At 45.5% G+C, this 23,469-nt stretch overlaps 2 protein-coding genes across 3 annotated transcripts in view; one reads left to right on the top strand and one right to left on the bottom strand.

Annotated features, from left to right (window-relative positions):
• Positions 1 to 15,594, top strand: part of ACO1 (aconitase 1) — a 55,318-nt gene extending 39,724 nt beyond the window's left edge. The window contains exons 12-21 of the mRNA XM_080987779.1: positions 339 to 474; positions 2,393 to 2,477; positions 3,385 to 3,541; positions 4,929 to 5,053; positions 6,400 to 6,504; positions 7,708 to 7,850; positions 8,988 to 9,135; positions 11,177 to 11,299; positions 13,380 to 13,565; positions 14,956 to 15,594. Of these exons, the coding sequence (XP_080843905.1) occupies positions 339 to 474; positions 2,393 to 2,477; positions 3,385 to 3,541; positions 4,929 to 5,053; positions 6,400 to 6,504; positions 7,708 to 7,850; positions 8,988 to 9,135; positions 11,177 to 11,299; positions 13,380 to 13,565; positions 14,956 to 15,069 (1,322 nt within the window). The 3' untranslated portion in view covers positions 15,070 to 15,594. The remainder of the gene's footprint in view (positions 1 to 338; positions 475 to 2,392; positions 2,478 to 3,384; positions 3,542 to 4,928; positions 5,054 to 6,399; positions 6,505 to 7,707; positions 7,851 to 8,987; positions 9,136 to 11,176; positions 11,300 to 13,379; positions 13,566 to 14,955) is intronic.
• Positions 15,595 to 17,117: 1,523 nt separating this feature from the next.
• Positions 17,118 to 23,469, bottom strand: part of RIGI (RNA sensor RIG-I) — a 31,007-nt gene continuing 24,655 nt past the window's right edge. Inside the window, exons 15-19 of one of the 2 annotated variants that reach the window (XR_013980934.1) lie at positions 23,182 to 23,352; positions 21,641 to 21,792; positions 19,819 to 19,965; positions 17,881 to 18,335; positions 17,118 to 17,522 (exon numbers count right to left, since the gene is read on the bottom strand). Coding sequence is in view for 1 of the 2 variants with exons in the window: in XM_080987757.1 (XP_080843883.1) it covers positions 18,036 to 18,335; positions 19,819 to 19,965; positions 21,641 to 21,792; positions 23,182 to 23,352 (770 nt within the window). In the remaining variant the exon portion in view is untranslated. Of the gene's footprint in view, positions 18,336 to 19,818; positions 19,966 to 21,640; positions 21,793 to 23,181; positions 23,353 to 23,469 lie in introns of both variants that reach the window. The other variant, XM_080987757.1, reaches the window with a different exon arrangement.

The following is a 23,469-nucleotide window of genomic DNA, read 5'->3' as shown; positions in this document are numbered from 1 at the left end:
TTGCAAACTATTTTTGAAAGCCAATCGTCCAACGGGGCTTCCGATTGGCTGCAGGAACTTCCTGCAGCCAATCATAACCTGGACATGGTTTCTGAATGTTTTGGAAGTTGAACGGACTTCCGGAACGGATTCTGTTTGACTTCCAAGGTATGACTGTATTACATAGATGGTATGTATAAATAAATGTCCACCACTCCCATCGTTCCTGGCCATTGGCCACACAAGCTAGTGCTGATGGGAGTTGGAGCCCATCAGTGTCTAGAGGGGATTCCTCACCCCATAATACTCAGCTGGAACAAGTGGTCTAAGACATCCATTGACTTTGGATATTTTTTCAGGATTGCTTGCCAAGAAAGCTGTAGAAGCCGGACTGACCGTGAAGCCATACATTAAAACTAGCCTGTCTCCTGGAAGTGGGGTTGTTACATACTATCTGAGAGAGAGTGGAGTCTTGCCTTACCTTGTTCAACTAGGGTAAGAGGTTAGGTTATATTCACTTTTTTGTTGGAGAGCTCAGTTGAGACTCTCATAATTAATGTTTGATACTTGCTCCTCTGGTGAAAAAGCATTCATTAAGTATTCATTTTAACTGTTGGCTGTAACTAGAAAATAAACAAAATCGCAGCTAAAAACACCGGGTTGAGAAAAACAAGCAGCCTGGAATACATGGGGGAAACCACATGTTGTTGGACTCCAAATCCCATCAGCCCCAGCCAGAATTGGACAGTGGTTGAGGTTGATGGGAGGTGTAGTTCAATAACCTGGAAAAGCCACAGGTTCTCCTTTCCTGCTTATAAAGGTTGCTGGAATGTTCAAGGGTCATTCAGTTGCCAACATTCAGGTTGCAGTCTGCACGCGAGTTGAAAGTACAGTGGTACCTTGGTTTAAGAAGAGTCTGGTTTAAGAACGATTCGGTTTACAAACTCTGCAAAACTGGAAATAGTGTCCTGGTTTGAGAACTTTACCTCAGTCTAAGAATGGAATCTGAACGGTGGAAGGGCACCGGTGGCGGGAGGCCTCATTAGGGAAAGTGTGCCTTGGTTTAAGAACGGTTTCGGTTTAAAAATGGACTTCTGGAACAGATTAAGTCTGTCAACCAAGGTACCACTGTAATATTATTATTAATTATTAAATTTATATACTTTCCTTCATCTAAAGCTCACAGGGTGGTTTGCAGTATAAAAACACAAAACCACATAACATAACCATAGCTGTCAACGTTTCCCCTTTTTAAAGGGAAATTCCCTTATTCCGAATAGGATTCCTCGCAAGAAAAGGGAAAAGTTGACAGCTATGAACATAACAGCAAACAAAAACAATACCCCCCCCCAGAAAAGGCTTGTATTGCCAGCCTCCAGACCTTTTCAGAAGAGGCACATGAAGAAGGGCTTCAGATGATGAATGCAGGGTCTGGGTCGGTTCCTATGGGGAGAGGCAGTCCTTGAAATATTGCAGTCCTGGGCAAGTTAAGGCTTTAAAAGTCAAAACCAGCACTTTGAATCGGGCCCGGAAACTAATTAGCAGCCAGTGCAGCCGGGCCGGGAGTGGAGTTGTATGCACAAACCGTCTTGCCCCAGTGAGCGATCTGGCCGCCAAATTTGTTATTGTTTTGGCTCCTTAGTAATTCATTTTTAAAAGGGAAGAAAGACGAGGCTGCTCATTTTCCAGTATATATCCAGTCTTACCTCGGGTTACAGATGCTTCGGGTTGTGTGATTTCGGGTTGCGCACTGCGCCGAACCCGGAAGTAACGGAAAGGGTTACTTCCGGGTTTCGGCGCTTGCACATGCACAGAAGCGCCAAATTGCGACCCATGCGTGTGCAGACGCGGCGGGTTGTGAACGTGCTTCCCGCACGGATCACGTTCGCAACCCGAGCGTCCACTGTACCATCTTCACTGCAGTTGAGATGTATTCATAATTAAGCCCTACCGTATAAAAATGGCAGGTGAGGTGGTGAATGTGGTGAAGTGTCTCATGATTAATACTCATTAAACAAACAAACAACACAAAACCCTCCTTCTCTTTCCTGTGCTTAACAAAAGCATCATATCAGAGAGGACAGCGGGCTAGAAAATGCCTTGAGTGTTTGACTCCCACCTGTAATGTGAAGGGAGTCTAGGCGAGATTTTTTTTTTTTTGCGGTGACCCATCTGATTTTCCATTAATGCAAACTAGGCCTGAGATGGACACATAGAGTGGTTGTGATTTTTCCAGCAGAAACATTGACCACAGAGGGTGGAATTAAACATTGCACTATTGCAGGTGTTCTGCCTGCGTAAGCATATCCTACTGCGCTCTGTCTTTCTTTTTTGGCAAACAATATGCTTTATAGTTAATATGCAGATGTGTATATATCCATCAAATACAGAACTTGTTTCATGCTGTCTGCAGGTTTGATGTGGTAGGTTATGGATGCATGACATGCATTGGCAACAGCGGGCCTCTGCCAGAACCAGTTGTCGAAGCCATTACTCAAGTAAGTCAAGTCTCGTGCCCCATATTCTGCTGTTAGAGATGTCGCATACAGACTTCCATTTTGGTTACAAATGGCTAAAAGGTAAAGGGACAGTTAAGTCCAGACATGGACGACTCTGGGGTTGCGGCGCTCATCTCGCTTTACTAGCCATCGTTTGTCCGCAGACAGCTTCTGGGTCATGTGGCCAGCATGACTAAGCCGCTTCTGGTGAACCAGAGCAGCGCACGGAAACGCCGTTTACCTTCCCGCCGGAGCGGTACCTATTTATCTACTTGCACTTTGACATCCTTTCGAACTGCTAGGTTGGCAGGAGCAGGGACCGAGCAACAGGAGCTCACCCTGTCGCGGGGATTCGAACCGCCAACCTTCTGATCGGCAAGCCCTAGGCTCTGTGATTTACACCACCGCGCTACCTGCTTGGCTACAAGCAAGCAAATTGTTGTTGTTGTTATTTTTGTTGTCTGGTCTTTTCACGATAATAAAAATTAATTGACACACGTCCAGGTTTTGTGTCTGTAGGATTTAGGTGAAATAGCAGCGGAACTTGTATTTTTTTTTTTTTTTTAAATGCATTGCTGGTGGCTTGTAGCAAACAGAATAGAAGGCTTTTGCAGTGGACATTGTGTGTTCTCAGAAAGCATCTGTTTTACTACATTTTACATTTATCCGACTTTGTTCAATAGACCAATTAGTCTAGGGATTTTTCAGTCTCACTCTGATGAAAGCTGAGTACTCAGCTTCAGATCCAGAGCTCATGAAAGCCCTTGTTGGGTATTTCCTGGAACTGTGAGCACAGCTCAGTGATATCCTCTCTCCCTCCCCATTCCCAGGTCTTCTAGATGTGAAACAGTAGAAACTGTAGCATTTGTAAATGTGTTATCCTGTTCCCTTCTTCCCCTCTGCACAGGGAGACCTTGTAGCTGTGGGCGTCCTCTCTGGAAACAGAAACTTTGAGGGCCGTGTCCACCCCAATACTCGTGCCAATTACCTGGCCTCCCCACCATTGGTAATAGCATATGCCATTGCAGGAACCATAAGGATTGACTTTGAGAAGGAACCTCTAGGTAAGGCATCACTTGGGGAATAATGAACCCTTTTAATTTTGTGTATCTACCAGCTTTGATCATGTGAAAGGCTGGGCTGGATGAATCCCTAGCCGGAATGAAGATTGCCGGGAGAAATATCAATAACCTCAGATATGCAGATGACACAACCTTGATGGCAGAAAGTGAGGAGGAATTAAAGAACCTTTTAATGAGGGTGAAAGAGGAGAGCCAAAATATAGTCTGAAGCTCAACATCAAAAAAACGAAGATCATGGCCACTGGTCCCATCACCTCCTGGCAAATAGAAGGGGAAGAAATGGAGGCAGTGAGAGATTTTACTTTCTTGGGCTCCATGATCACTGCAGATGGTGACAGCAGCCATGAAATTAAAAGACGCCTGCTTCTTGGGAGAAAAGCAATGACAAACCTAGACAGCATCTTAAAAAGCAGAGACATCACCGTGCTGACAAAGGTCCGTATAGTCAAAGCTATGGCTTGCCCAGTAGTGATGTATGGAAGTGAGACATGGACCATAAAGAAGGCTGATTGCCGAAGAATTGATGCTTTTGAATTATGGTGCTGGAGGAGACTCTTGAGAGTCCCATGGAGATCAAACCTATCCATTCTGAAGGAAATCAGCCCTGAGTGCTCACTGGAAAGACAGATCGTGAACCTGAGGCTCCAATACTTTGGCCACCTCATGAGAAGAGAAGACTCCCTGGAAAAGACCCTGATGTTGGGAAAGATGGAGGGCACAAGGAGAAGGGGACAACAGAGGACGAGATGGTTGGATAGTGTTCACGAAGCTACCAGCGTGAGTTTGACCAAACTGCGGGAGGCAGTGGAAGACAGGAGTGCCTGGCGTGCTCTGGTCCATGGGGTCACGAAGAGTCAGACACGACTAAACAACTAAATATGCGAAGAAATAGCAAAAGGCGAAATCACAAAATCAACAAATACAATACAAAAACAGCACTCAGAACGATTACTTAAAGAAATGAAAAAACAGGCAGCAAAATAATATTATCAGAGAGCAAAACCCAGGTACCAAGTGCTGAGGAGCCCCTTTCTTCATCTCTACCTGTGGTTTCCCAGCTGGTGGGGCACTCTGAGAAAGGTCTCTGTTTATTATCTCAGGGCACAGGCAAGTACATAGAGGAAGAGATGATATGTCAAGTCCTCTGGCTCCAGTCTGCGAAGCACTTTTTATGTAATTCACTTTAAACGTCAGGATCCATAAGAGTGTCTGTGTTTTAATGGGTCTTGTTTACCTTCCATATGCCAAATCCATATCAAGCTTCCAAGAAATGTAGGTGTTTATTGAAGTGGCCGTGTGCAGTGTACACACAGCATTTTTTGAATGTTTTCTCCCTAGTTTATAGCCTGCGTACTTTACTTTCTTACAGGTGTAAACACACAAGGGAAGAAGATCTTTTTAAGAGACATTTGGCCCATGAGGGATGAGATCCAAGCTGTTGAGCGCCAGTATGTCATTCCAGGGATGTTTAAAGAGGTCTACCAGAAAATAGAGGTAAATGTGGTGTTAATACATAGAGCATTTGCATTATTTACGGCTTTCGATCTCAGCAGATATTCTAAATAAATTATAAATACATGCTTTGCCTAAATGTTTTGTATAGATGTTTAATGTAATTCCCATTTTTAATTGTAGGAAGATTGGTTCCTCGAGTTAATGTCTGCCCAGGACTACAATAAAGTGTTGTTAACAAATATTAGACAGGTGCAGAATGCAATATTGAGTTCCGGCTTCAAATTCCTTTGACTTTCATTAATATTATAGTATTACAGGGCTTCCTTCTTCCTCCCTATCATTAGCAACCCCAGAATAAATGTTCCCAATTGTGTAAAAGTGTGTGATTTCTGCAAGCCGCAGGAATAAATTGTTCATGGTGAGGGATTTGGATTTTCCAGTTCCTTTTATTTTACTTTATTAGTAGGGAGTATCCCCAGCCCTAATTTACTTCAAGGTTGCCTCAAGGAACGAAAACAAAAAACATGGAGCAATATTGAGCTAATGTTCTCCTGCTGAGTAGGGCATTTTTGCCCGTCCTTGCAAACTGTTAACACCATCCTTGCCCTCTGGAAGCCCAACACAGCCAGATGGTGATTTTTACTGCTAATTACCTGGGTGAGGGCATCTCTGGGGAGAAATGGCTGGGCTGATTCTGAACAGGAGAAAGGATTTTAGGCTTCTCCAGACAAACTGTTCAATGAGCATTCACTCTGATTTGCTTGCACAAAGCTTATGCGAAGAATAGACTTATGTCCAATCTTTATTAAGCATCTGTTCTGATTTGCTTACGGGGCAGTTTTACAACAATGAACATTCATCCTGATTTGCTTGAGGGTTGTGCATGCATCTTCCCATTAATCATTTGTTCACCCCACACTTTTCAATGGATTTCCCCATCACTTTCCTACCTGCAAAAAGGCTGGTAGTGTTTCGCCTTTCATAAAATGGATTTGTTGCGCTGGGGCGACAGAGCGCTTTGCACTCCTTCAATTGTGCAAAGCTCAGTTTTCAGTATGCGCTCCAGTCCCTCCAGAAAAAAATAGTGACAGTCTGTGAATCCAAGGAACTTAGTTTGTACTTTCGCAATTCACATGAAAAAGGAGACAGTTGCTCCTCAGAAGCAGAGCTCACAGCAAAATGGCTTTGGTGATCCTAAGATTCTAGCTCTCTGCTGTATTTGCTGAGGGTTATCAAACAGATTTCCAGGCAACTGTGGTTCAGTTTTTCCCAACCTGTATTAGAGAGTCTGCCTATCCCACTTTTTACATACTGGAAGGTATATATTTAAAATGTTGCACCCTATAAAGGTTGTTTTCTATCCTTTTTTCTCTTCTCTCTTGCAGACAGTAAACAAAGCTTGGAATGCATTAGATGTTCCAGCAGACAAGCTATATGCTTGGGACCCCAAATCCACATATATTAAATCACCTCCATTTTTTGAAAATCTGGTAAGTGTGTTTCACTTCCCCTTGTTTATTTGGTTAGATTTTACTGGCCAGATTGAGAAGGACTTTTTTTTTCTTTTGGCTAGTTTTAACAATGATAGAAGCCTTGCAGACTGTCTTTCTTCGAGAATGCTCTAAAATGCACCTTGAAATGTACTTTTAAGTACAAATCTCATGCCTCAAGAGAGCCCTATTCTGTAGTTATGTTCATGCTTAAGAACAGCATATGAGTCAGGCTGTGTTGAGTAGCCCCATTGAGGCTGCACATTTCATTTTACTTCTTCTCTGCCCTTCACCATAAGCTCCCAGGGCAGGTTATAACAATATAAAAACGCAGTCTTTCCAGTGACTGCTGCAACAAAATGTTGTTTTGTGGGGTCCTACTGCTTTAGATTCCAGATTCTGGGTCGCAGGTGGCGCTGTGGGTTAAACCACAGAGCCTAGGGCTTGCCGATCAGAAGGTCGACGGTTCGAATCCCCGTGACGGGGTGAGCTCCCGTTGCTCTGTCCCAGCTCCTGCCAACCTAGCAGTTCGAAAGCACATCAAAGTGCAAGTAGATAAATAGGTACCACTCCGGCGGGAAGGTAAACGGCGTTTCCGTGCGCTGCTCTGGTTCGCCACAAGTGGCTTAGTCATGCTGGCCACATGTAAAGCGGCCAGTAAAGCGAGATGAGCGCCGCAACCCCAGAGTCGGTCACGACTGGAGCTAACGGTCAGGGGTCCCTTTACCTTTACCTTACTGCTCTAGATTCCAGACACTATGTTCTGTTGTTAACCCCCAACAGTCAAGTCAGCATTTTCAACATGCTCAGTCCGCACTGAGCCACCCATAGCGTTCTGCCCTCCGCACCCTAATAAAGATAGGTTTGTTTTTCTGCAAACCTTGAGGTTCCTGCTAATACCTTCCTGTTGTCTATGGACAGTGCCATAAAGGCTACATAAGCAATGGCACTTGCACCCTAACCATCCAAAATAGAGGCGGTGCATCTGTCCACTTTCTGCACAAATATATTTCTGAAAAATATCTTGAGCAGGGAAGGGAGCCGTCACACCTAGTTTGGTTTTCCAGATTTGATCAAGCCTATCAAGGGTTTTTTTTAATAGTTTGGATGAAGGTAGCAGTTGCAAATTTGTACAGCTGATGGTTAAAAAACACACCCATGTGCTTGTTTTTAAATAACTACTTTTGTGTGGTGTTCTCTCAGACTTTGGAGCTCCCGCCACTGAAATCCATAGTTGACGCCTACGTCCTGCTCAATCTTGGTGACTCTGTGACCACGGATCATATCTCTCCTGCTGGGAACATAGCAAGAAACAGCCCAGCTGCACGTTATTTAACCAGCAGAGGGTGAGTCAAGCATAAAAGTTTCTCTCTCTGTGTGTCCTTAGATCAGATGTCCACATCCATCTGCTCCAGCAAGAATGGCCAATGGGCAAGGACGATAGGAGTTGTATTTCAACATCAGGAGGTTCAAAGGCCTAGTGTGATTATTTCCCTAGCTTAGTTGGTAGAGCATGAGGCTCTTAATCTCAGGGTTGTGGGTTCAAGTCCCACTTTGGGCAAAAGATTCCTGCATTGCAAGGGGTTAGACTAGATGACCTCCCCGTGGCCTTTACAACTTGACAGTTCTATGATTCCCCCCTCACTTCCCTCCCATTCCGCTTAATTGACTTCTCTGTTCCGTAATAACCTGCGGCGCTCCAGCTTCTTTTTGGACTTCAGCTCCCATCCTCCCTTCACACTGGCCATTGGATGATCCGGGTTCAAATTGGGGTTCAAAAATCCAAAATTCAAAAATACAAAAATCCAGGGGGGCACCCTGATCCACAAATGAAGGCAGCCCTCTTTAGGGAAGCTTGTAATGTTTAACATACTACTGTATTTTAATACTTTGTTGGTATAAAGGAAGATGCTTAGAGCAGGCATGGGCAAACTCTGCCCTCCGGATGTTTTGGGACTACAGCTCCCATCATCCCTAGCTAACAGGATCAATGGTCAGGGATGATAGGAGTTGTAGTCTCAAAGCATCTGGAGGGCCGAGTTTGCCTATGCCTGGCTTAGAGCATCCAGGGGCGAGGGCATCTCATTAGTTGGCCTTCATACTGTTAAAACGGAAAGGGGTCAAACCACCGCAAGAGGTGTTGAAATTTTGGGAGGTTGGATAGCTACAATGGAATGGTCTGAGGGGAGGGGTGCACGTTTTTGTTCTTGTCTATTTGTGATTGTTGCTTGGTCAAAATATATTTTTTTTAAAGGGACAAAAAAATAAAAAATAAAATTATTATTATTATTATTTTATTGTTATTATGTTGGGATAAACTGTCTGCACAGGCTGCTGGGGGAGGTGTTTTTGAAAGCCAGAAATAAAAAAACCGAGTCACCCTGGCCACAAGTTGCAGAAGTGAACGTTTCAGGTTCCTTTTAGTTAACTGCGCAGCCTTCTAGCTCATAAATCTGAGGACTGCCTTCTTTTTGTCTTGCTAGCCTAACTCCCAGAGAGTTCAACTCGTACGGTTCGCGCCGGGGCAACGACGCCGTCATGGCTAGGGGAACGTTTGCAAACATACGCCTGCTGAACAAATTTCTCAACAAGCAGGCCCCGCAAACTATCCACTTCCCGTCTGATGAAACCGTGAGTATTCTTGTCTGCATCGGCCTTGGCGCTGTTTGAAACAGGATGACCCCCCATTTTAAACACAGGGGTAGGCAGTGCTATTTTTCTAGAAAAAGGGGTGCTGGAACTCACCATGAACTTGTCTCGTTCTCTTAAAATGGCAAGGACAGCCACCTGTCCTTGGTGGAACAGGTGCCGGAACAAAGTTCTGGCTGAAAAAAAGCCCTGGGGGTAGGCAACCTTTTTTATTTCTTGAGGGCCACTTCCCCTGGGGAGTACCGTATTTTTCGCTCTATATGATGCACCGGACCATAGGACGCACCAGACCATAGGAGGGGGAGAACAGGAAAAAAAGAATTCTCCCCCTCTCTGCTCAGTGCCCCTTCAGCGAAGCAGCAGGAGAAATGGAGCCCCTTCCATTTCTCCTCCCGCTTCGCTGAAGGGGCACTGCGCAGCTCTCCCTCTCTGCTGAAGCCGGGAGAGTCTTGCTCTCCCGGCTTCAGCAAAAGGAACGCGAGCGCTCCCTCTGCGCTTCGGAGGCTTTGCGTTGCTATCGCTGAAGCCAAGGAGCCTGCATTCACTCCATAGGACACACACACGTTTCCCCTTAATTTTTGGAGGGGAAAAAGTACGTCCTATAGAGCGAAAAATACGGTAATCTGTTGTGGGGAGGACATGCCAGGAGTAGGTGGAGCCAGATGCAAAATGTGTTCTGGATTAACCAGTGTGGAATAAAGACTACTGTGCTTTAATTTTCACTTTAGCCATATCACATTAATGGTCCCAATCCTGTATGGGCTAACTCAGAAATAATCCCCACTAGGTTTGATGGAGTTGCATTCAAATAAGTATACAGAGGTGTGTGTGTTTTTTTGGGGGGGTGGTACTACAGCTGATCAGTATAGCTAATGTTATGGAAATCAAGTGAGAGCGATTCCTTTCTGGCTTTAGTGTGTTGCTATTCTAAACGCATAATCGAGAGGGTCAAAGAAGGGGAAGGAATGTACAGGAAATGATGCAATCGAAGAATGCAACAGCTTCGAAAGGTGGGTGGGGGCTTCATGGTTGCTCACCAGTGCTTTAAAGCTTCCTCACTTTTAGCCCTCCAAGTACAGGAATGGTACGTGGAGGGAGACTCGAATCACCATATTTTTCGCTCCATAAGACACTGGACCATAAGGCGCACCTAGTTTTTAGAGGGGGAAATCAAGAAAAAAAAGGCTGTCCGCTTCTCCCAGAGCTTCTCAGGGCTGCTGGGGGAAGCCCAGCCCCCCCCCCCCAGCCCCAAAGAGCAAAGAAGCCAAGACAGCGAGCGAGATCCATCCCACTGGCTTTCTTGGCTTGTGCCATAGCCATGCGCAGCCTCTCCGGCCGGAGAGATTGCACGGGGCTAAAGAGGAAGCCAAGACAGCCAGCGGGATGGATCCCGCTCCCTGTCTTGGCTTCTTTAGCCGCGCGCAGCTTCTCCAGTCGGGAGAGGCTGCGCGCAGCTATGGCAATTCCCCCACCTCCCACAAAATCCCACAGGAGCCGCACACCCTTTAAGGAGCTCCACTGCTCCTGCGGGCTTTTCTATGAGGAGGGAGAAGGGACTGACTAGCTGCGTCAGTCCCTTCTCCCTCCTGGGGAAAAGCCTGCAAGAGGTGCGTGGAGCTTGTGTGCAGCTCTTGGGGGCTTTTCCTGCCTGCCTCCCCCCTGCATTCGCTCCATAACACACACACACATTTCCCCTTACTTTTTAGGAGGGAAAAGGTGCGTCTTATGGAGCGAAAAATACAGTATGCCTCTTCTTTGAAGGGAAAGCCTATGTGTTCAGGGTTCCACGCAGCCAACTAAGCACCTCAGATAACTTTTGCTTTCTTGGCTTTTCGTGACGCGACTTAACCCTGCTGTTTGTTTTTAACTTAATTCTGCAGTGAACAGTATTTTTATATTGCATTATTTTTTTTCCTCCAAATCATTGGGTGATTTTTGAGGCTCAGTTTGCTTTAGGCGTGAAAGTGTTGGGCAGTGTTTCATTGCTCTTCCTGTAGACATCAGTTGCCCTGTATGCTTACAGCTTGACGTGTTTGATGCTTCCGAGAGGTACCAGCAAGCAGGCCTCCCACTTATCGTGCTGGCTGGCAAGGAGTATGGCTCCGGGAGCTCCCGAGACTGGGCTGCGAAAGGGCCTTTTCTGCTGGTGAGTGGTCTGCGTTTGGGATGGCGAAGGGGGGTGTCCTGTGTTCAGCTGTCTGCTGCAAGCAATGCCCCACAGCTAAATATTGCACCAAAGTTTGGCCATATCCGATCTTGGCGTTTTGAAAAATGGCAGCCTTTTTTGAATAAACATTCACAAACCTTTTATTGATAATAATCAGCTAAATAGTTTGAGGATCTATACAACTGTGTAACATGCAGAAAACAGCATTTTTAGAAAAAATCAAAGACTGGAACTGAGGGAAGTTGGGGGGTGGGTGGGTTCTGTGGGGGGAGGGAGGAAAAATGGGGGGAAATAAGGATGATATGTTTCTGGATAATATGTTTTGTTTTAATTTTGAATAAAAAAGTTGTTTTTAAAAAATAAAATAAAAATGGCAGCCTTGAAACCTTCACATAACTTAACAGTACAGTCATACTTCGGGTTACAGACGCTTCAGGTTGCGTTTTGTGTGTGTTATGGACTCGCCGAAACCTGGAAGTACCAGAACGGGTTACTTCTGGGTTTTGGCGGTTGCGCAGGTGCAGGAGTGCTAAATCGTGCTCTGCGCATGCGCAGAAGCGCCAAATCGCAACCCGCGCATGCGCAGATGCAGTGCTGCTGGTTGCAAACGCTGCGGGTTGCGAACATGTCTCCTGCACGGATCACATTCGCTACCCAAGCATCCACTGTATCTCATTGCTATCCATGGTTATGAAATGCTTGCTGCCAAAGTGAAGACAAGGAACAAAAAGTTGTGTTTGAACTGCAGTATCCAAAGAGAGTTGCATTTCTCCACACAATTACTAACTTTTTGAACTCTGCAAATGCAAGGCTGGATTTAAATTTGATCTTAAATTCGGGGTGTGTGTGTTAAATGAATATATAACGGCAGTTAGTGACATATAAATGCCTGTTGAGAACTTTACCCAAGAGAACTTTGCAATCGGCCACAACGCACAAACTGGAAATAAAAGATATATTTGCAAATGCTTTAGGACACCCCACCCCTGGTTGAAGTTTGACAACTTTGGTAAAACCTCCCCCCCCCAAAAAAAGCTCAATCCAATGGATAGAGCACTGCCAGTTTTTTTTTATAGTGGGAGTAGATTGCAGTCTCTTGGGAGTTGGACATGCCTGCTTTAGGTTAACCAAGCAAGACAAAGATGAAAACCCTTATGCAAGTTTTGGGGTGGGGGTGGGGTGGCACTGTGCGAGTCTCCTGCCAGCTAAACACCTGCTGGGTGCAACCAATCTCTCTTCTTCCCCCAAACATGCAGGAGACCTCAAAATGGGGTGTTCCAAGGGCAGGGAGAGGACAGAGCTGAATCAGCCTGGGATCTGTCTCGCCAGAGTGGTGCATGCTCTGGTTATCTCTCGCTTGGACTACTGCAATGCGCTCTATGTGGGGCTACCTTTGAAAGTGACCTCGAAACTACAATTAATCCAGAATGCGGCAGCTAGACTGGTGACTGGGAGCAGCCACCGAGACCATATAACACCGGTCTTGAAAGACCTACACTGACTCCCAGTACGTTTCCGAGCACAATTCAAAGTGTTGGTGCTGACCTTTAAAGCCCTAAACGGCCTAGGTCCAGTATACCTGAAGGAGCGTCTCCACCTCCATCATTCTGCCTGGACACTGAGGTCCAGCTCCAAGGGCCTTCTGGCAGTTCCCTCACTGCGAGAAGCCAAGTTACAGGGAACCAGGCAGAGGGCCTTCTCGGTAGTGGCGCCCACCCTGTGGAATGCCCTCCCACCAGTTGTCAAAGAGAAAAATAACTACCAAACTTTTAGAAGACATCTAAAGGCAGCCCTGTTTAGGGAAGCTTTTTAATGTTTAATAGGTTATTGTATTTTGGTGTTTTGTTGGAGGCCGCTCAGAGTGGCTGGGGGGACCCAGCCAGATGCGTGGGTATAAATAATAAATTATTATCATTATTATCTGATGGATTCAGAGCCAGTCCCCAACTAGTGTCTCAGCTATCAGAGGCCACTGTCAGACCCAGCAGCTACATCCACCAGTCATCTAATGCATACGTGGTTGTTACCCATGTGCTTTCTGTGTGTGTGTGTTTTTCAGGGCATCAAAGCTGTCCTTGCAGAGAGTTACGAGAGGATCCACCGCAGTAATCTCGTGGGAATGGGAGTGATTCCTCTGCAGTATTTGCCTGGCGAGGATGCTGATAGTCTTGGGCTGACAGGGCGGGAACGCTACACAATCATCATTCCTGAGTCAATAGTGCCCAGAATGAACGTCCAGATCAAAGTAAGAGATTCCATGGGCGACGATGTGATGTAGGCAATAAGCAACAAGCCCATTGATATCGTGTCACCTTAAAGTATACCAAGTGGGGTCCCAAGTCCCACAAGGTTGATTGCCACTTCTGCATCCCGCATGAACAGTGCTGTGTTTATTTGATCAAGGGATGCGGGTGTCACTGTGGTCTAAACCACTGAGCTGATTGGAAGGTGAGCTCCCGTTGCTCTGTCCCAGTTCCTGCCAACCTAACAGTTCAAAAACACACCAGTGCAAATAGATCAATAGGTACCACAGTGGCAGGAAGGTAAATGGCATTTCCATGCAGTCTGGTTTCCATCACGGAGTCCCATTATGCCAGAAACGGTTTAGTCCTGCTGGCCACATGACCCGGAAAGCTGTCAGTTGACAAACGCCGGCTCCCTCGGCCTGAAAGTGAGATGAGCGCCACAACCCCATAGTCGCCTTTGACTGGACTTAACAGTCCAAGGGTCCTTTACCTTTAACCTTATTTGATCAGAAAAGTCACAGCTTCCTCATACTATGGAGGCTAGAGTGGAAAGATGGAATCAGAGCCTTAAAATTGTTACTATTTATTATGGGGAGGTATAGTATGCGGGTGGCACTGTGGGTTAAACCACAGAGCCTAGGGCTTGCCAATCAGAAGGTTGGCGGTTCGAATCCCTGCCAACCTTCTGATAGATAAATAGGTACTGTTCTGGCGGGAAGGTAAATGGTGCTTCCGTGTGCTGCTCTGGTTCGCCAGAAGCAGCTTAGTCATGCTGGCCACATGACCTGGAAGCTGTATGCCAGCTCCCTTGGCCAGTAAAGCGAGATGAGCGCTGCAATCCAGTTGTCCACGACTGGACCTAGCGGTCAGGGGTCCCTTTACCTTTACCTAGTATGAATGGGTAGAATCATGGAATTGTAGAGTTGGAAGGGACCCCAGGGTCATCTTGCCCAACCCCCTGCAATGCAGGAATATTTTTGCCCAACGTGGGACTCAAACCCATGACCTTGGAATTAAGAGTTTCATGCTCTACCGATTGAGCTAGATCACATGTGTTGGGCCATTGCTTCATCATTGGACATCATCATTGAGCCTGGAGGATCTGGATTGGGGAGAGCTTTCAAGCCATTTTCTTTAATCAGCTGGAACATGGAAGTTGGCTTAAGGAAAAAGGAATGCTTTGCCCTCAACCAAGGCATGTAAGGGGGGGCCGGGGGGGCACATAGCTTGTTCCCAGTCTGGTAAACCAGACTGAACTAGGGTTGCTACATCTGAACTGGGCTGCAGGAGGCAAGGGTTTGAAATCGTGGTGTGGTCCATGTGCCTTAGGGAGCTATTGAGCACTGTTTGCTGATGCTTTATATGTCTCTCTCTATCTCCTTTCAACAGCTGGATACAGGGAAAACCTTCCAAGCCACCATGAGGTTTGACACGGACGTGGAGCTCACCTATTTCCGTAATGGCGGCATCTTGAACTATATGATTCGCAAAATGGCTGCCTAGTCTCAAAATGTGACCGTGCCACTGTCCAGTTATCATGAAATCTGCCTTTTCGTGATGAGAAATTCACAGTAATTGTGGGGAAGCTACACAAATATTGTCTAAAACCTGTGTTGGTTGTGTTTCAAGGTGGTATTTTTTTACAACCATTAGAATGGGAGCCTAGATGCCTTGACCACCCGACCACCATTGACCTCATCCTGCCTCCAGTACCTTATTTTGTGTGGGTGAGTAGAATAAGAAATTCTGATTAACACAGGGCTTACCCTTAGCTTTTTCAATATTTCACATAGTAACAGACAGTTGTTTTTTGTTCCATGTGCCTGAGAGATGAAATTATCAAGTATGATGGTCTCATATCTGTTGAAAGAGTTAATCATTTCCCTTGAAAATCTAATACTGCTAAAATTATTAAATGGCTTAGCTCTTATACCTGAGAGGGTGAGTGCTCTCTCCTTCTGTGATCATGTGTGAGGTGCAGGGAGAATGAAAGACCATTTATAATAAAATTTAATCTATTTTCAAAAACACTGTTTCCACCTCTCTCTCTTCTTTAAAAGCCTGTTTTTATATATTGTGGATTTTGGTTTCTGAGCTTAAGTTTACTAAGCAGTGTGTATAGGCCGGTTCAAAATATAAACAGAGTTTTTCAGTGGCATGATATTGAACGAGTAGTGTTTCCACACAAAAAAACCCCTTCCAATTTTGTGCCAATGAAAATTGGGTTTATATCCATGTTGCAGCTGCCATAGTTATTAAATATCTATCCCACAACTTCCTCCAAAGGAGTCTAGCGCAGCAACCATGTTGATACTAAAGCAATGCAATTAAACCTTCCAAAAAGAATCACCTCCTCTTAAAACTAGTAATTTCAGGGGTGCCAAGGACAGGACTTTCAACCATCAAATGCCTGGGTAGACCGGAATGTTTTTAAATTTCTCCTAAAACTTACTGATTGCAAAATGCAACTCAAATCGGTATTCATTTCCTGACAGAAAATAGTTTTACAGTGGTACCTCGGTTTAAGAACAGCCTTGTTTACGAACTTATTCAGTATACCAACTCCGCAAAACAGGAAGTAGTGTTCCGGTTAGTGAACTTTACCTCGGTCTACGAACGGAATCCGAACGGTTGAAGGGCACCAGTGGCGGAAGGCCTAATTAGGGAAAGCGCACCTCGGTTTAAGAACAGACTTCTGGAATGGATTAAGTTTGTAAACCGAGGTACCACTGTACTTCGGATTTGAGACTTCCTGTTGTAACATCTATTTGTTATTTGGTTGAAATAGAAGTCCCTAAGGTACAGTGAATCATGTTTTTGGTTAGGAGTAGCATTCTGAATGATCCATTAAGTCAAAATGGCCAAATACTAAGATTTGATCTGATCCCTCCTAGATAGCACATTTACCTACAAAGAGCTTAACATTCCTAGAGCAATAATCATGCTGCAGACTGAATGGGTTTAAAGTGGCTTTAATTAACTAATTTTTAAGAATTTCTGTTATTTGAAAGACTTGACAGTAGCTCGAGGACGGCATTTGGAACAAGGAGTGTAGAGAACTCGAAACCTTTTTGCATGCATGAGTTAATGTTTTTTGCCCAAGGTTGTTTGCTGCCTTGGAATCCAACCTACCTTATTATGGACTAGTTACAAACAAAGGCTGTACCATCATTTATGCCTCCTTGCCCTTATTGGAAGAAGAAAATGCAGATATAATCACAACATTATCTTCCTAACAGCTGCAACAGCTACAGTTTCCTTTTTAAAAATAATAATAATTTTTATTAAGTTTTCCATTTAACAATCCAATCATATCACATTAATTATTCCAAATTTTACCAATACATATCATAAAGTCCAAATATTTTGCCAAATTATAATTTTTTGTTGGGAGTTCCCATGCTTCGAGTTCAGTAGGGTCCAATCATCTCATATTTCTGCTGCTTTTAGTGTTCACCAGTCCCATCTTTCCTGCTCGGCAGGGGGTTGGACTCGATGGCCTTGTGGTCTCTTCCAACTCTATGATTCTATGATTCTATGATTCTATCTTTCAATCTTCTTGTTGTTATCCTTTTTCTTAATAGCCTCTGAGTTGTTTCCACAGGCGAATTAAAGTAAGCAATATTATGCTTCTGTGTGAACTTTGTAAGGCAACAGCTACAGTTTCCAGTATGTGCATGAAGTTGTCAAGCCATCACAGAGAGTGCCACACACGACAGATGTGACTGGGAGAGAGGTTTAATCTATTTAAGAACTTCAATGTGCATGTGGTAAATACTGTACCGTTAAGATTCCAATCAACCCACCAAGCTTTCTTTCTTTCTTTCTTTCTTTCTTTCTTTCTTTCTTTCTTTCTTTCTTTCATTCTTTCAAAGGTTTTGCAGAATGGCATTTGATCAAGCAATGCTGACTAACACCTAAGAGCGCTAAAGTACAAAATACGTCAAATGAAGCTTCTACAGAACAGTGGTGCCCCGCAAGACGAATGCCTCGCAAGACGGAAAACCCGCTAGACGAAAGGGTTTTCCGTTTTTGAGTTGCTTCGCAGGACGAATTTCCCTATGGGCTTGCTTTGCAAGACGAAAATGTCTTGCGAGTCTTGAGATTTTTTTTCCGCTCCCCCCCCCTTTATCTAAGCCGCTAAGCCTTTAATAGCCTTTTAGCAGCTAATCCGCTAAGCCGATAAGCCTTTAATAGCCGCTAAACCGCTAATAGCGCTAATCCGTTAAGCCGCTAATAGGGTTGCTTCGCAAGACGAAAAAACCGCTAGACAAAGACACTCGCGGAACGGATTAATTTCGTCTTGCGAGGCACCACTGTAATTGCAATGATAAAAATGCAGAGTTTAATGCTATTAACAGCAAATGCACTCAATGTTAGCCTTCCCCTTTAAAAGCTGTAAAAATGGAAGGTGCCTGTTTGTTCGTTCAGAACAAAGGTTCCACAAGTAGCTTGGCCCGTTCTGCATTTTAATTGGACATTTCTTTAATATCAAATTCTTTCAGCGCAAAATTAACGTCTTTCCATTTCCGGAAATAATCCTGCTTCCCCTTGACCACGTCGTATACCGAAAAGCTCTCGATTTTTATGATGGGTATGTCCTCAAATGCCTTGTACTTCACTGCGATGCCCCAGTCATGCTGGCATTTGGCATCGCTGCAGTGTATCTTGCTTTTTTTCTCAAAGTGACCCCAGTGGACGGGTTTGCTATGAGGCCTTGTCGTATACCGGTTCCTGAAGTTCTTATCTATGACAGTGTGGTGAGCTACCTAGAAGAAAAACGTACAAGTTACATGAACATTCGGCCCAGATTTAGGACTAGTTCTACACAGGCATAGTCTGCACCTTGAGTGAAAAGCAGCAAAAATGTTTTCGTAATGTCCCCCAAAAAAGAGAGGGGGAAAAAGAAGCCCAACAACTGAATTTTTCTTCTTGAAACATGGCAACCATATTTTTACGGGGTTTGCCTTTGCACAAAGGTGGGGAAATGTTTTCACCCAAAGAGCCACATTCCCTTCTGGGCAACACCCTGAGGTCCACAGGCCAGGCTACGTAGGTTGGCAAGGCTAGAGACAAAAGTGGGCACAGCAACCAATAGTACCTTTGCACAATAGGCTTGTGTGTATGTGTGGGTGTGTGCACATACAAACACACCACTCTGTTCTCCCAAGCAGGCTGCCAAGGCCACTTCTGAGGGCCTTCTCGGTAGTGGAGCCCGCCCTGTGGAACACCCTCCCACCAGATGTCAAAGAGAAAAATAACTACCAAACTTTTAGAAGACATCTAAAGGCAGCCCTGTTTAGGGAAGCTTTTAATGTTTAATAGGTTATTGTATTTTAGTGTTTTGTTGGAAGCCGCCCAGAGTGGCTGGGGAAATCCAGCCAGATGGGTGGGGTATAAATAAATAAATAAATAAATAATAAAAAAATTTATTTGGTAGTTATTTTTCTCCCTGACATCTGGTGGGAGGGCGTTCCACAGGGCAGGTGCCACTACTGAGAAGGCCCTCTGCCTGGTTCCCTGTAACTTGGCTTCTCACAGAGAGGGAACCGCCAGAAGGCCCTCGGCACTGGACCTCAGTGTATTCTATTCACCACGTTTGCCTTGCTTGAGAATCTTACTCCATGTCTCCATCTGATCACAAATATGCAGAAGCAACACCTCGCTCGCCACAGCAATATAGGTGAGCCACAGAGCCGCTGTGGTTACATTTGTCATTTGACTAAAATGGTCATCCATTTTTACAAAGGCATAGGATCCCTTTTGTTTTCCCCTCAAAGCATTTGGACACATGAAATATGGCCTGCTTTTCACAGCAAGGGACCTGGGCAAACACACACACAGATTATATCATTTATTTGGTGCACAGAATTTCACTTGCATCCCACCACAACCAGAAGCCAATATGGGTGCTACCCAACCAAGGCTGGGCTACAACTCCCAACATCCCTGCCTATTGGCCAAGGCTGATGGTGACTTGGGAGTCCAAAACATAGGAGGGCAACAGGTCGCTGAAGGTGCTTCTAATATTGGATAGCTTTAGCATATTCGGGAATCAAACGTTTTCTGTCTCTTTTGTAGGAAATGTGTGCTTTCTTGTGCATTATGCACAGTTTGAGCAGAAGAAACACAAGTGACAAAAAATTCACCACCCATGCCCTCATCCATAAATGACAAAATTGGTTAAAACAACAACAACACAAAACCCACTCCGTGAGGCATAACGCATAAGAATTCCCACTGTAAGTTTACCTCAAGCACCCGGATATCTTCCACGTCACAGGCATGTGCTTTACACTTCCCGCACAACAATTTCCGCTTGCCCGTCTCCAGCTTGGGCTGAGGCTCTTTCTTCTTGGAATCTTGAATTTTCTTTTGTATCTTCTGCAAGTCGCTTATCTAAGGGGAAAGGAGTGGTTATAACAGAGGGCGAGAGATAACCACATCTCTGGGGAGCCAGAATACTCCTGGAGGCTGCTGATTATTGCGGAGGGCAGAACACTTCAATGTAGGGAATGACGCAACGAAGAGTCATGGGGCAGAGCACGGTTTACCGCATTTTTCTGTGTATAACATGCCCCTGTGTATAAGACACCCCCTATTTTGGGGGACCTGGAATTAAGAAAATTGTTGTTGAGCTTTTTGGGGGGAGGGGGATTGCCAAAAATCACTCACACGGCTGAACAACGCTTTCTATCACACGCAACGCAGAAGCCACCAATCGTCTGACTGCTCGCTACCAGCAGCCCGCCCAACTGCCGCAGCAGCAGCCAATCAACAAAAGCCCTTGACGCAGCCACCAATCACCCACACCACAGTGGGTAGTGAGTAGTGTAGTGGGTAGTCGCTAACAATCTTGTGCTCATGGCAGCAACCAATCCCCCATCCCCCCCATGCACAATCCGTGTATAAGACAACCCCAATTTTTATACATTCTAACGTAGAAAAACCTTATCTTACACACAGAAAAGTACAGTACATCCTGAAGTTCCCAAGGTGGATCTCCAAGCTGGGTTGGAAATGTCTCCTGCCTAAAACCCTGGAGAGTAGGGCTGGGTAATATATTAATAAATTCTATCTGGTTTGAAGTCCATATTGTGATATTGGTTTTATAATTTTTGACTTGGCAATATATTGCGAATCATGATGTGTGTTAGAGACAGGTGATATATGGTCCAAAACTGATTTGAAGTCCATATCGTGATAGTGGTTTCATAGTTTTTGACCTGGCGATATATTGTGAATCATGATGTGTGTGCGCTATACAAAAATCACAATGTGGGGAAGACCATGAAGCCAGCCAATCCTTATTTCAATCCTAACATACTTCAATGTTTAGCTGGCGTGATATATTGGGATGGTGAAAACCAGACTATCGCCTAGGCCTACTGGAGAGACACTGCCCGTCAGTGTGGCCAGAACTGTGCTAAATGGGCCAATGGTTCTGACTCCGCACATGGAAGCTTTTAAAAGACATTCAAAATTTAGGCAGGCCTTTGCAGTGGCGGAGGAAGGGGGTGCGGTGGGGGTGGGCCACCCCGGGTGTCACCACTGAGGGGGGTGACAAAATGCCAAGTGGCACTCACTGCGGGGCCTGCAGTGCGCCTGAGCCACGCGTCTCTCCTGGGAGAAACACAGTGGCTTGAGCGCGCGTAAGCTTCACACTGCCCAAACGGTCTGCTCACCGCCTCCCCACAAGCTGTAGGGCAGCTGAGTGGGAGGAGGCAGGCAGACTCCTTGGAGGCCCCGCGGAGTGTCCTGCCCTGGCTCACCCCTCCCCATGGGCGGCTGGCCCCTCCCCTGGGCGCAGGGCATGTTCGCTGCCCCAGGCGCCCAATCGGCTTGCTCCGCGCTGAGCCTTTGTGCTTGCCTTCTCCATAGCTGTCAACTTTTCCCTTTTATTGCGAGGAATCCTATGCAGAATAAGGGAATTTCCCTTAAAAAAAGGGAAACGTTGACAACTATGGCCCTTCTCCCAGGTACTCTGCTTCTGAGCTCCAGAACTCACTCATGGGGCCAACAATAGGTTTATTTGTTGTTGTTGTTTGAAAGCAAAGTATGAAAATGGAGTCACCTTCTGCGCAAATGTCTCCTCGTCCCACTTCTGCACTCTCTCGATGGCTTGGTTCATCATCTCTTCTTTTAAGATGTTATATTTCTCGTTCTCCTCCTGTTCTTTTTTGCTTGTCACAAGGATGCACTTGCTATCTTTGGCTCTTCCGCGTCCTGAAGGCGGCACAGAACAAACAGGTTTAGAAACCACAGAGCGAGGAAAGGTGGAGGGACACCCGCTGCCACACTCACTTTGAGGGGGAAGAAGGGCAGGAAAGACCAGGCATGAGAGTGAGCATGACATGCCCTGGGATAGCTCAGTTGGTAGAGCAAGGTGAGTTCCGATCTCTCCAAGTGCCCCACTATCCCCCACCCTCCAGGTTGCCCCCAGAAAACATTCCCAAACATTTCATGGGGCCAGTGGAGGTTTAGCCCAGAATGTTTAACTTGCTAGATTACCAGATGCTTGCATTCACAAAGTGATCACATTGCACTCTGAACTTGCTTCTCTTTCTTCCCACCTCTTCCTTTTGCGTCATGCCTATTAAGACTGTAATCTAATCTGGCAGAGACTAGGGCTGGGCAATATATCGTCCACAACTAGTTTGATGTCCATTTCGTGATACCAGTTTCATTATTTTTGACCTGGCAATATATCACGAATTATGATGTGTGTGTGTCTGCTATGCTATGAATGCACAAATCACGATGTGGGAAAAACCCTGAAGCTTCACATAGCTCCATCCTTATTGCAGACACCATGATATATCGGTATATTGTGATGTTTAGCTGGTGATATATAATGATGCTGAAAACCAGATGTTGAAACCCAGCATAAGTAGAGACTTAATTTTGCTGGTTTCTGTAGTACCAGATGTTGGTGATTGCTAGGAGTTGGGGTCCAGCCTTTCCAGAGGGCACCACATTGACTAAAAGGTAAAGATAATGGTACCCCTGACCATTAGGTCCAGTCGTGGACGACTCTGGGGTTGCGGTGTTCATCTCGCTCTATAGGCCGAGGGAGCCGGCATTTGTCCACAGACAGCTTCCGGGTCGTGTGGCCAGCACGACTAAGCCACTTCTGGCAAACCAGAGCAGCGCACAGAAACGCCGTTTACCTTCCCGCCGGAGCGGCACCTATTTATCTACTTGCACTGGTGTGCTTTTGAGCTACTAGGTGGGCAGGAGCTGGGACCGAGCAATGGGAGCTCACCCCATTGTGGGGATTCGAACCGCCGACCTTCCGATCGGCAAGCCCAAGAGGCTCAGTGGTTTAGACCACAGCGTCCCCCTCGTCCCCCGCATTGACTACCTCTGCTCTAAACACTTTAAGAACGTAATAACTATTAAGCAAAACAGAAACAAAACCATGGCCAGGATCAATAAGCTCATTTTTTGTTCCATGATGGAGGCAATGTCTACAAACAGACTCTTGAAACACCTGCTTTCCCGGCTTGCATAACCTGCTACGAATTGTGCAGCCGCACAATTGGCAGTATAAGCTCACCCTTGGTTGGAACACCATCCATGGCCTATGGACCATGGAATAATTACACCACCTACCTCGGACTTGTATCATTTTGATGACGTTGCCCGTATATTCATACAGAAGAACAAGGTTGCACTGAGCAATATCTATCCCTTCATCGGCAACAGATGTAGCTATGAGCATCTTGCTGTCCCCATCGGTTTTGAAGGAGTCCAAGACACCTTTTTGATTCGGGAGTGTCATACCTTTAAAAAAAAAAATTGACCAAGAAAAATAAAAATTATCCACAGAATGAAAGCTATTAACACAGGCATTGCCCTTAACAAAGGCATTGCTATTCACCATTCTAAATAGTGTGGTGT

Source organism: Podarcis pityusensis (assembly GCF_964106645.2).
Source record: "Podarcis pityusensis genome assembly, chromosome: 17".
NCBI classification, from domain to species: domain Eukaryota; kingdom Metazoa; phylum Chordata; class Lepidosauria; order Squamata; family Lacertidae; genus Podarcis; species Podarcis pityusensis.
Note: the sequence above shows the minus strand (reverse complement) of the source record. Positions and strands in the feature narration are given on the sequence as shown.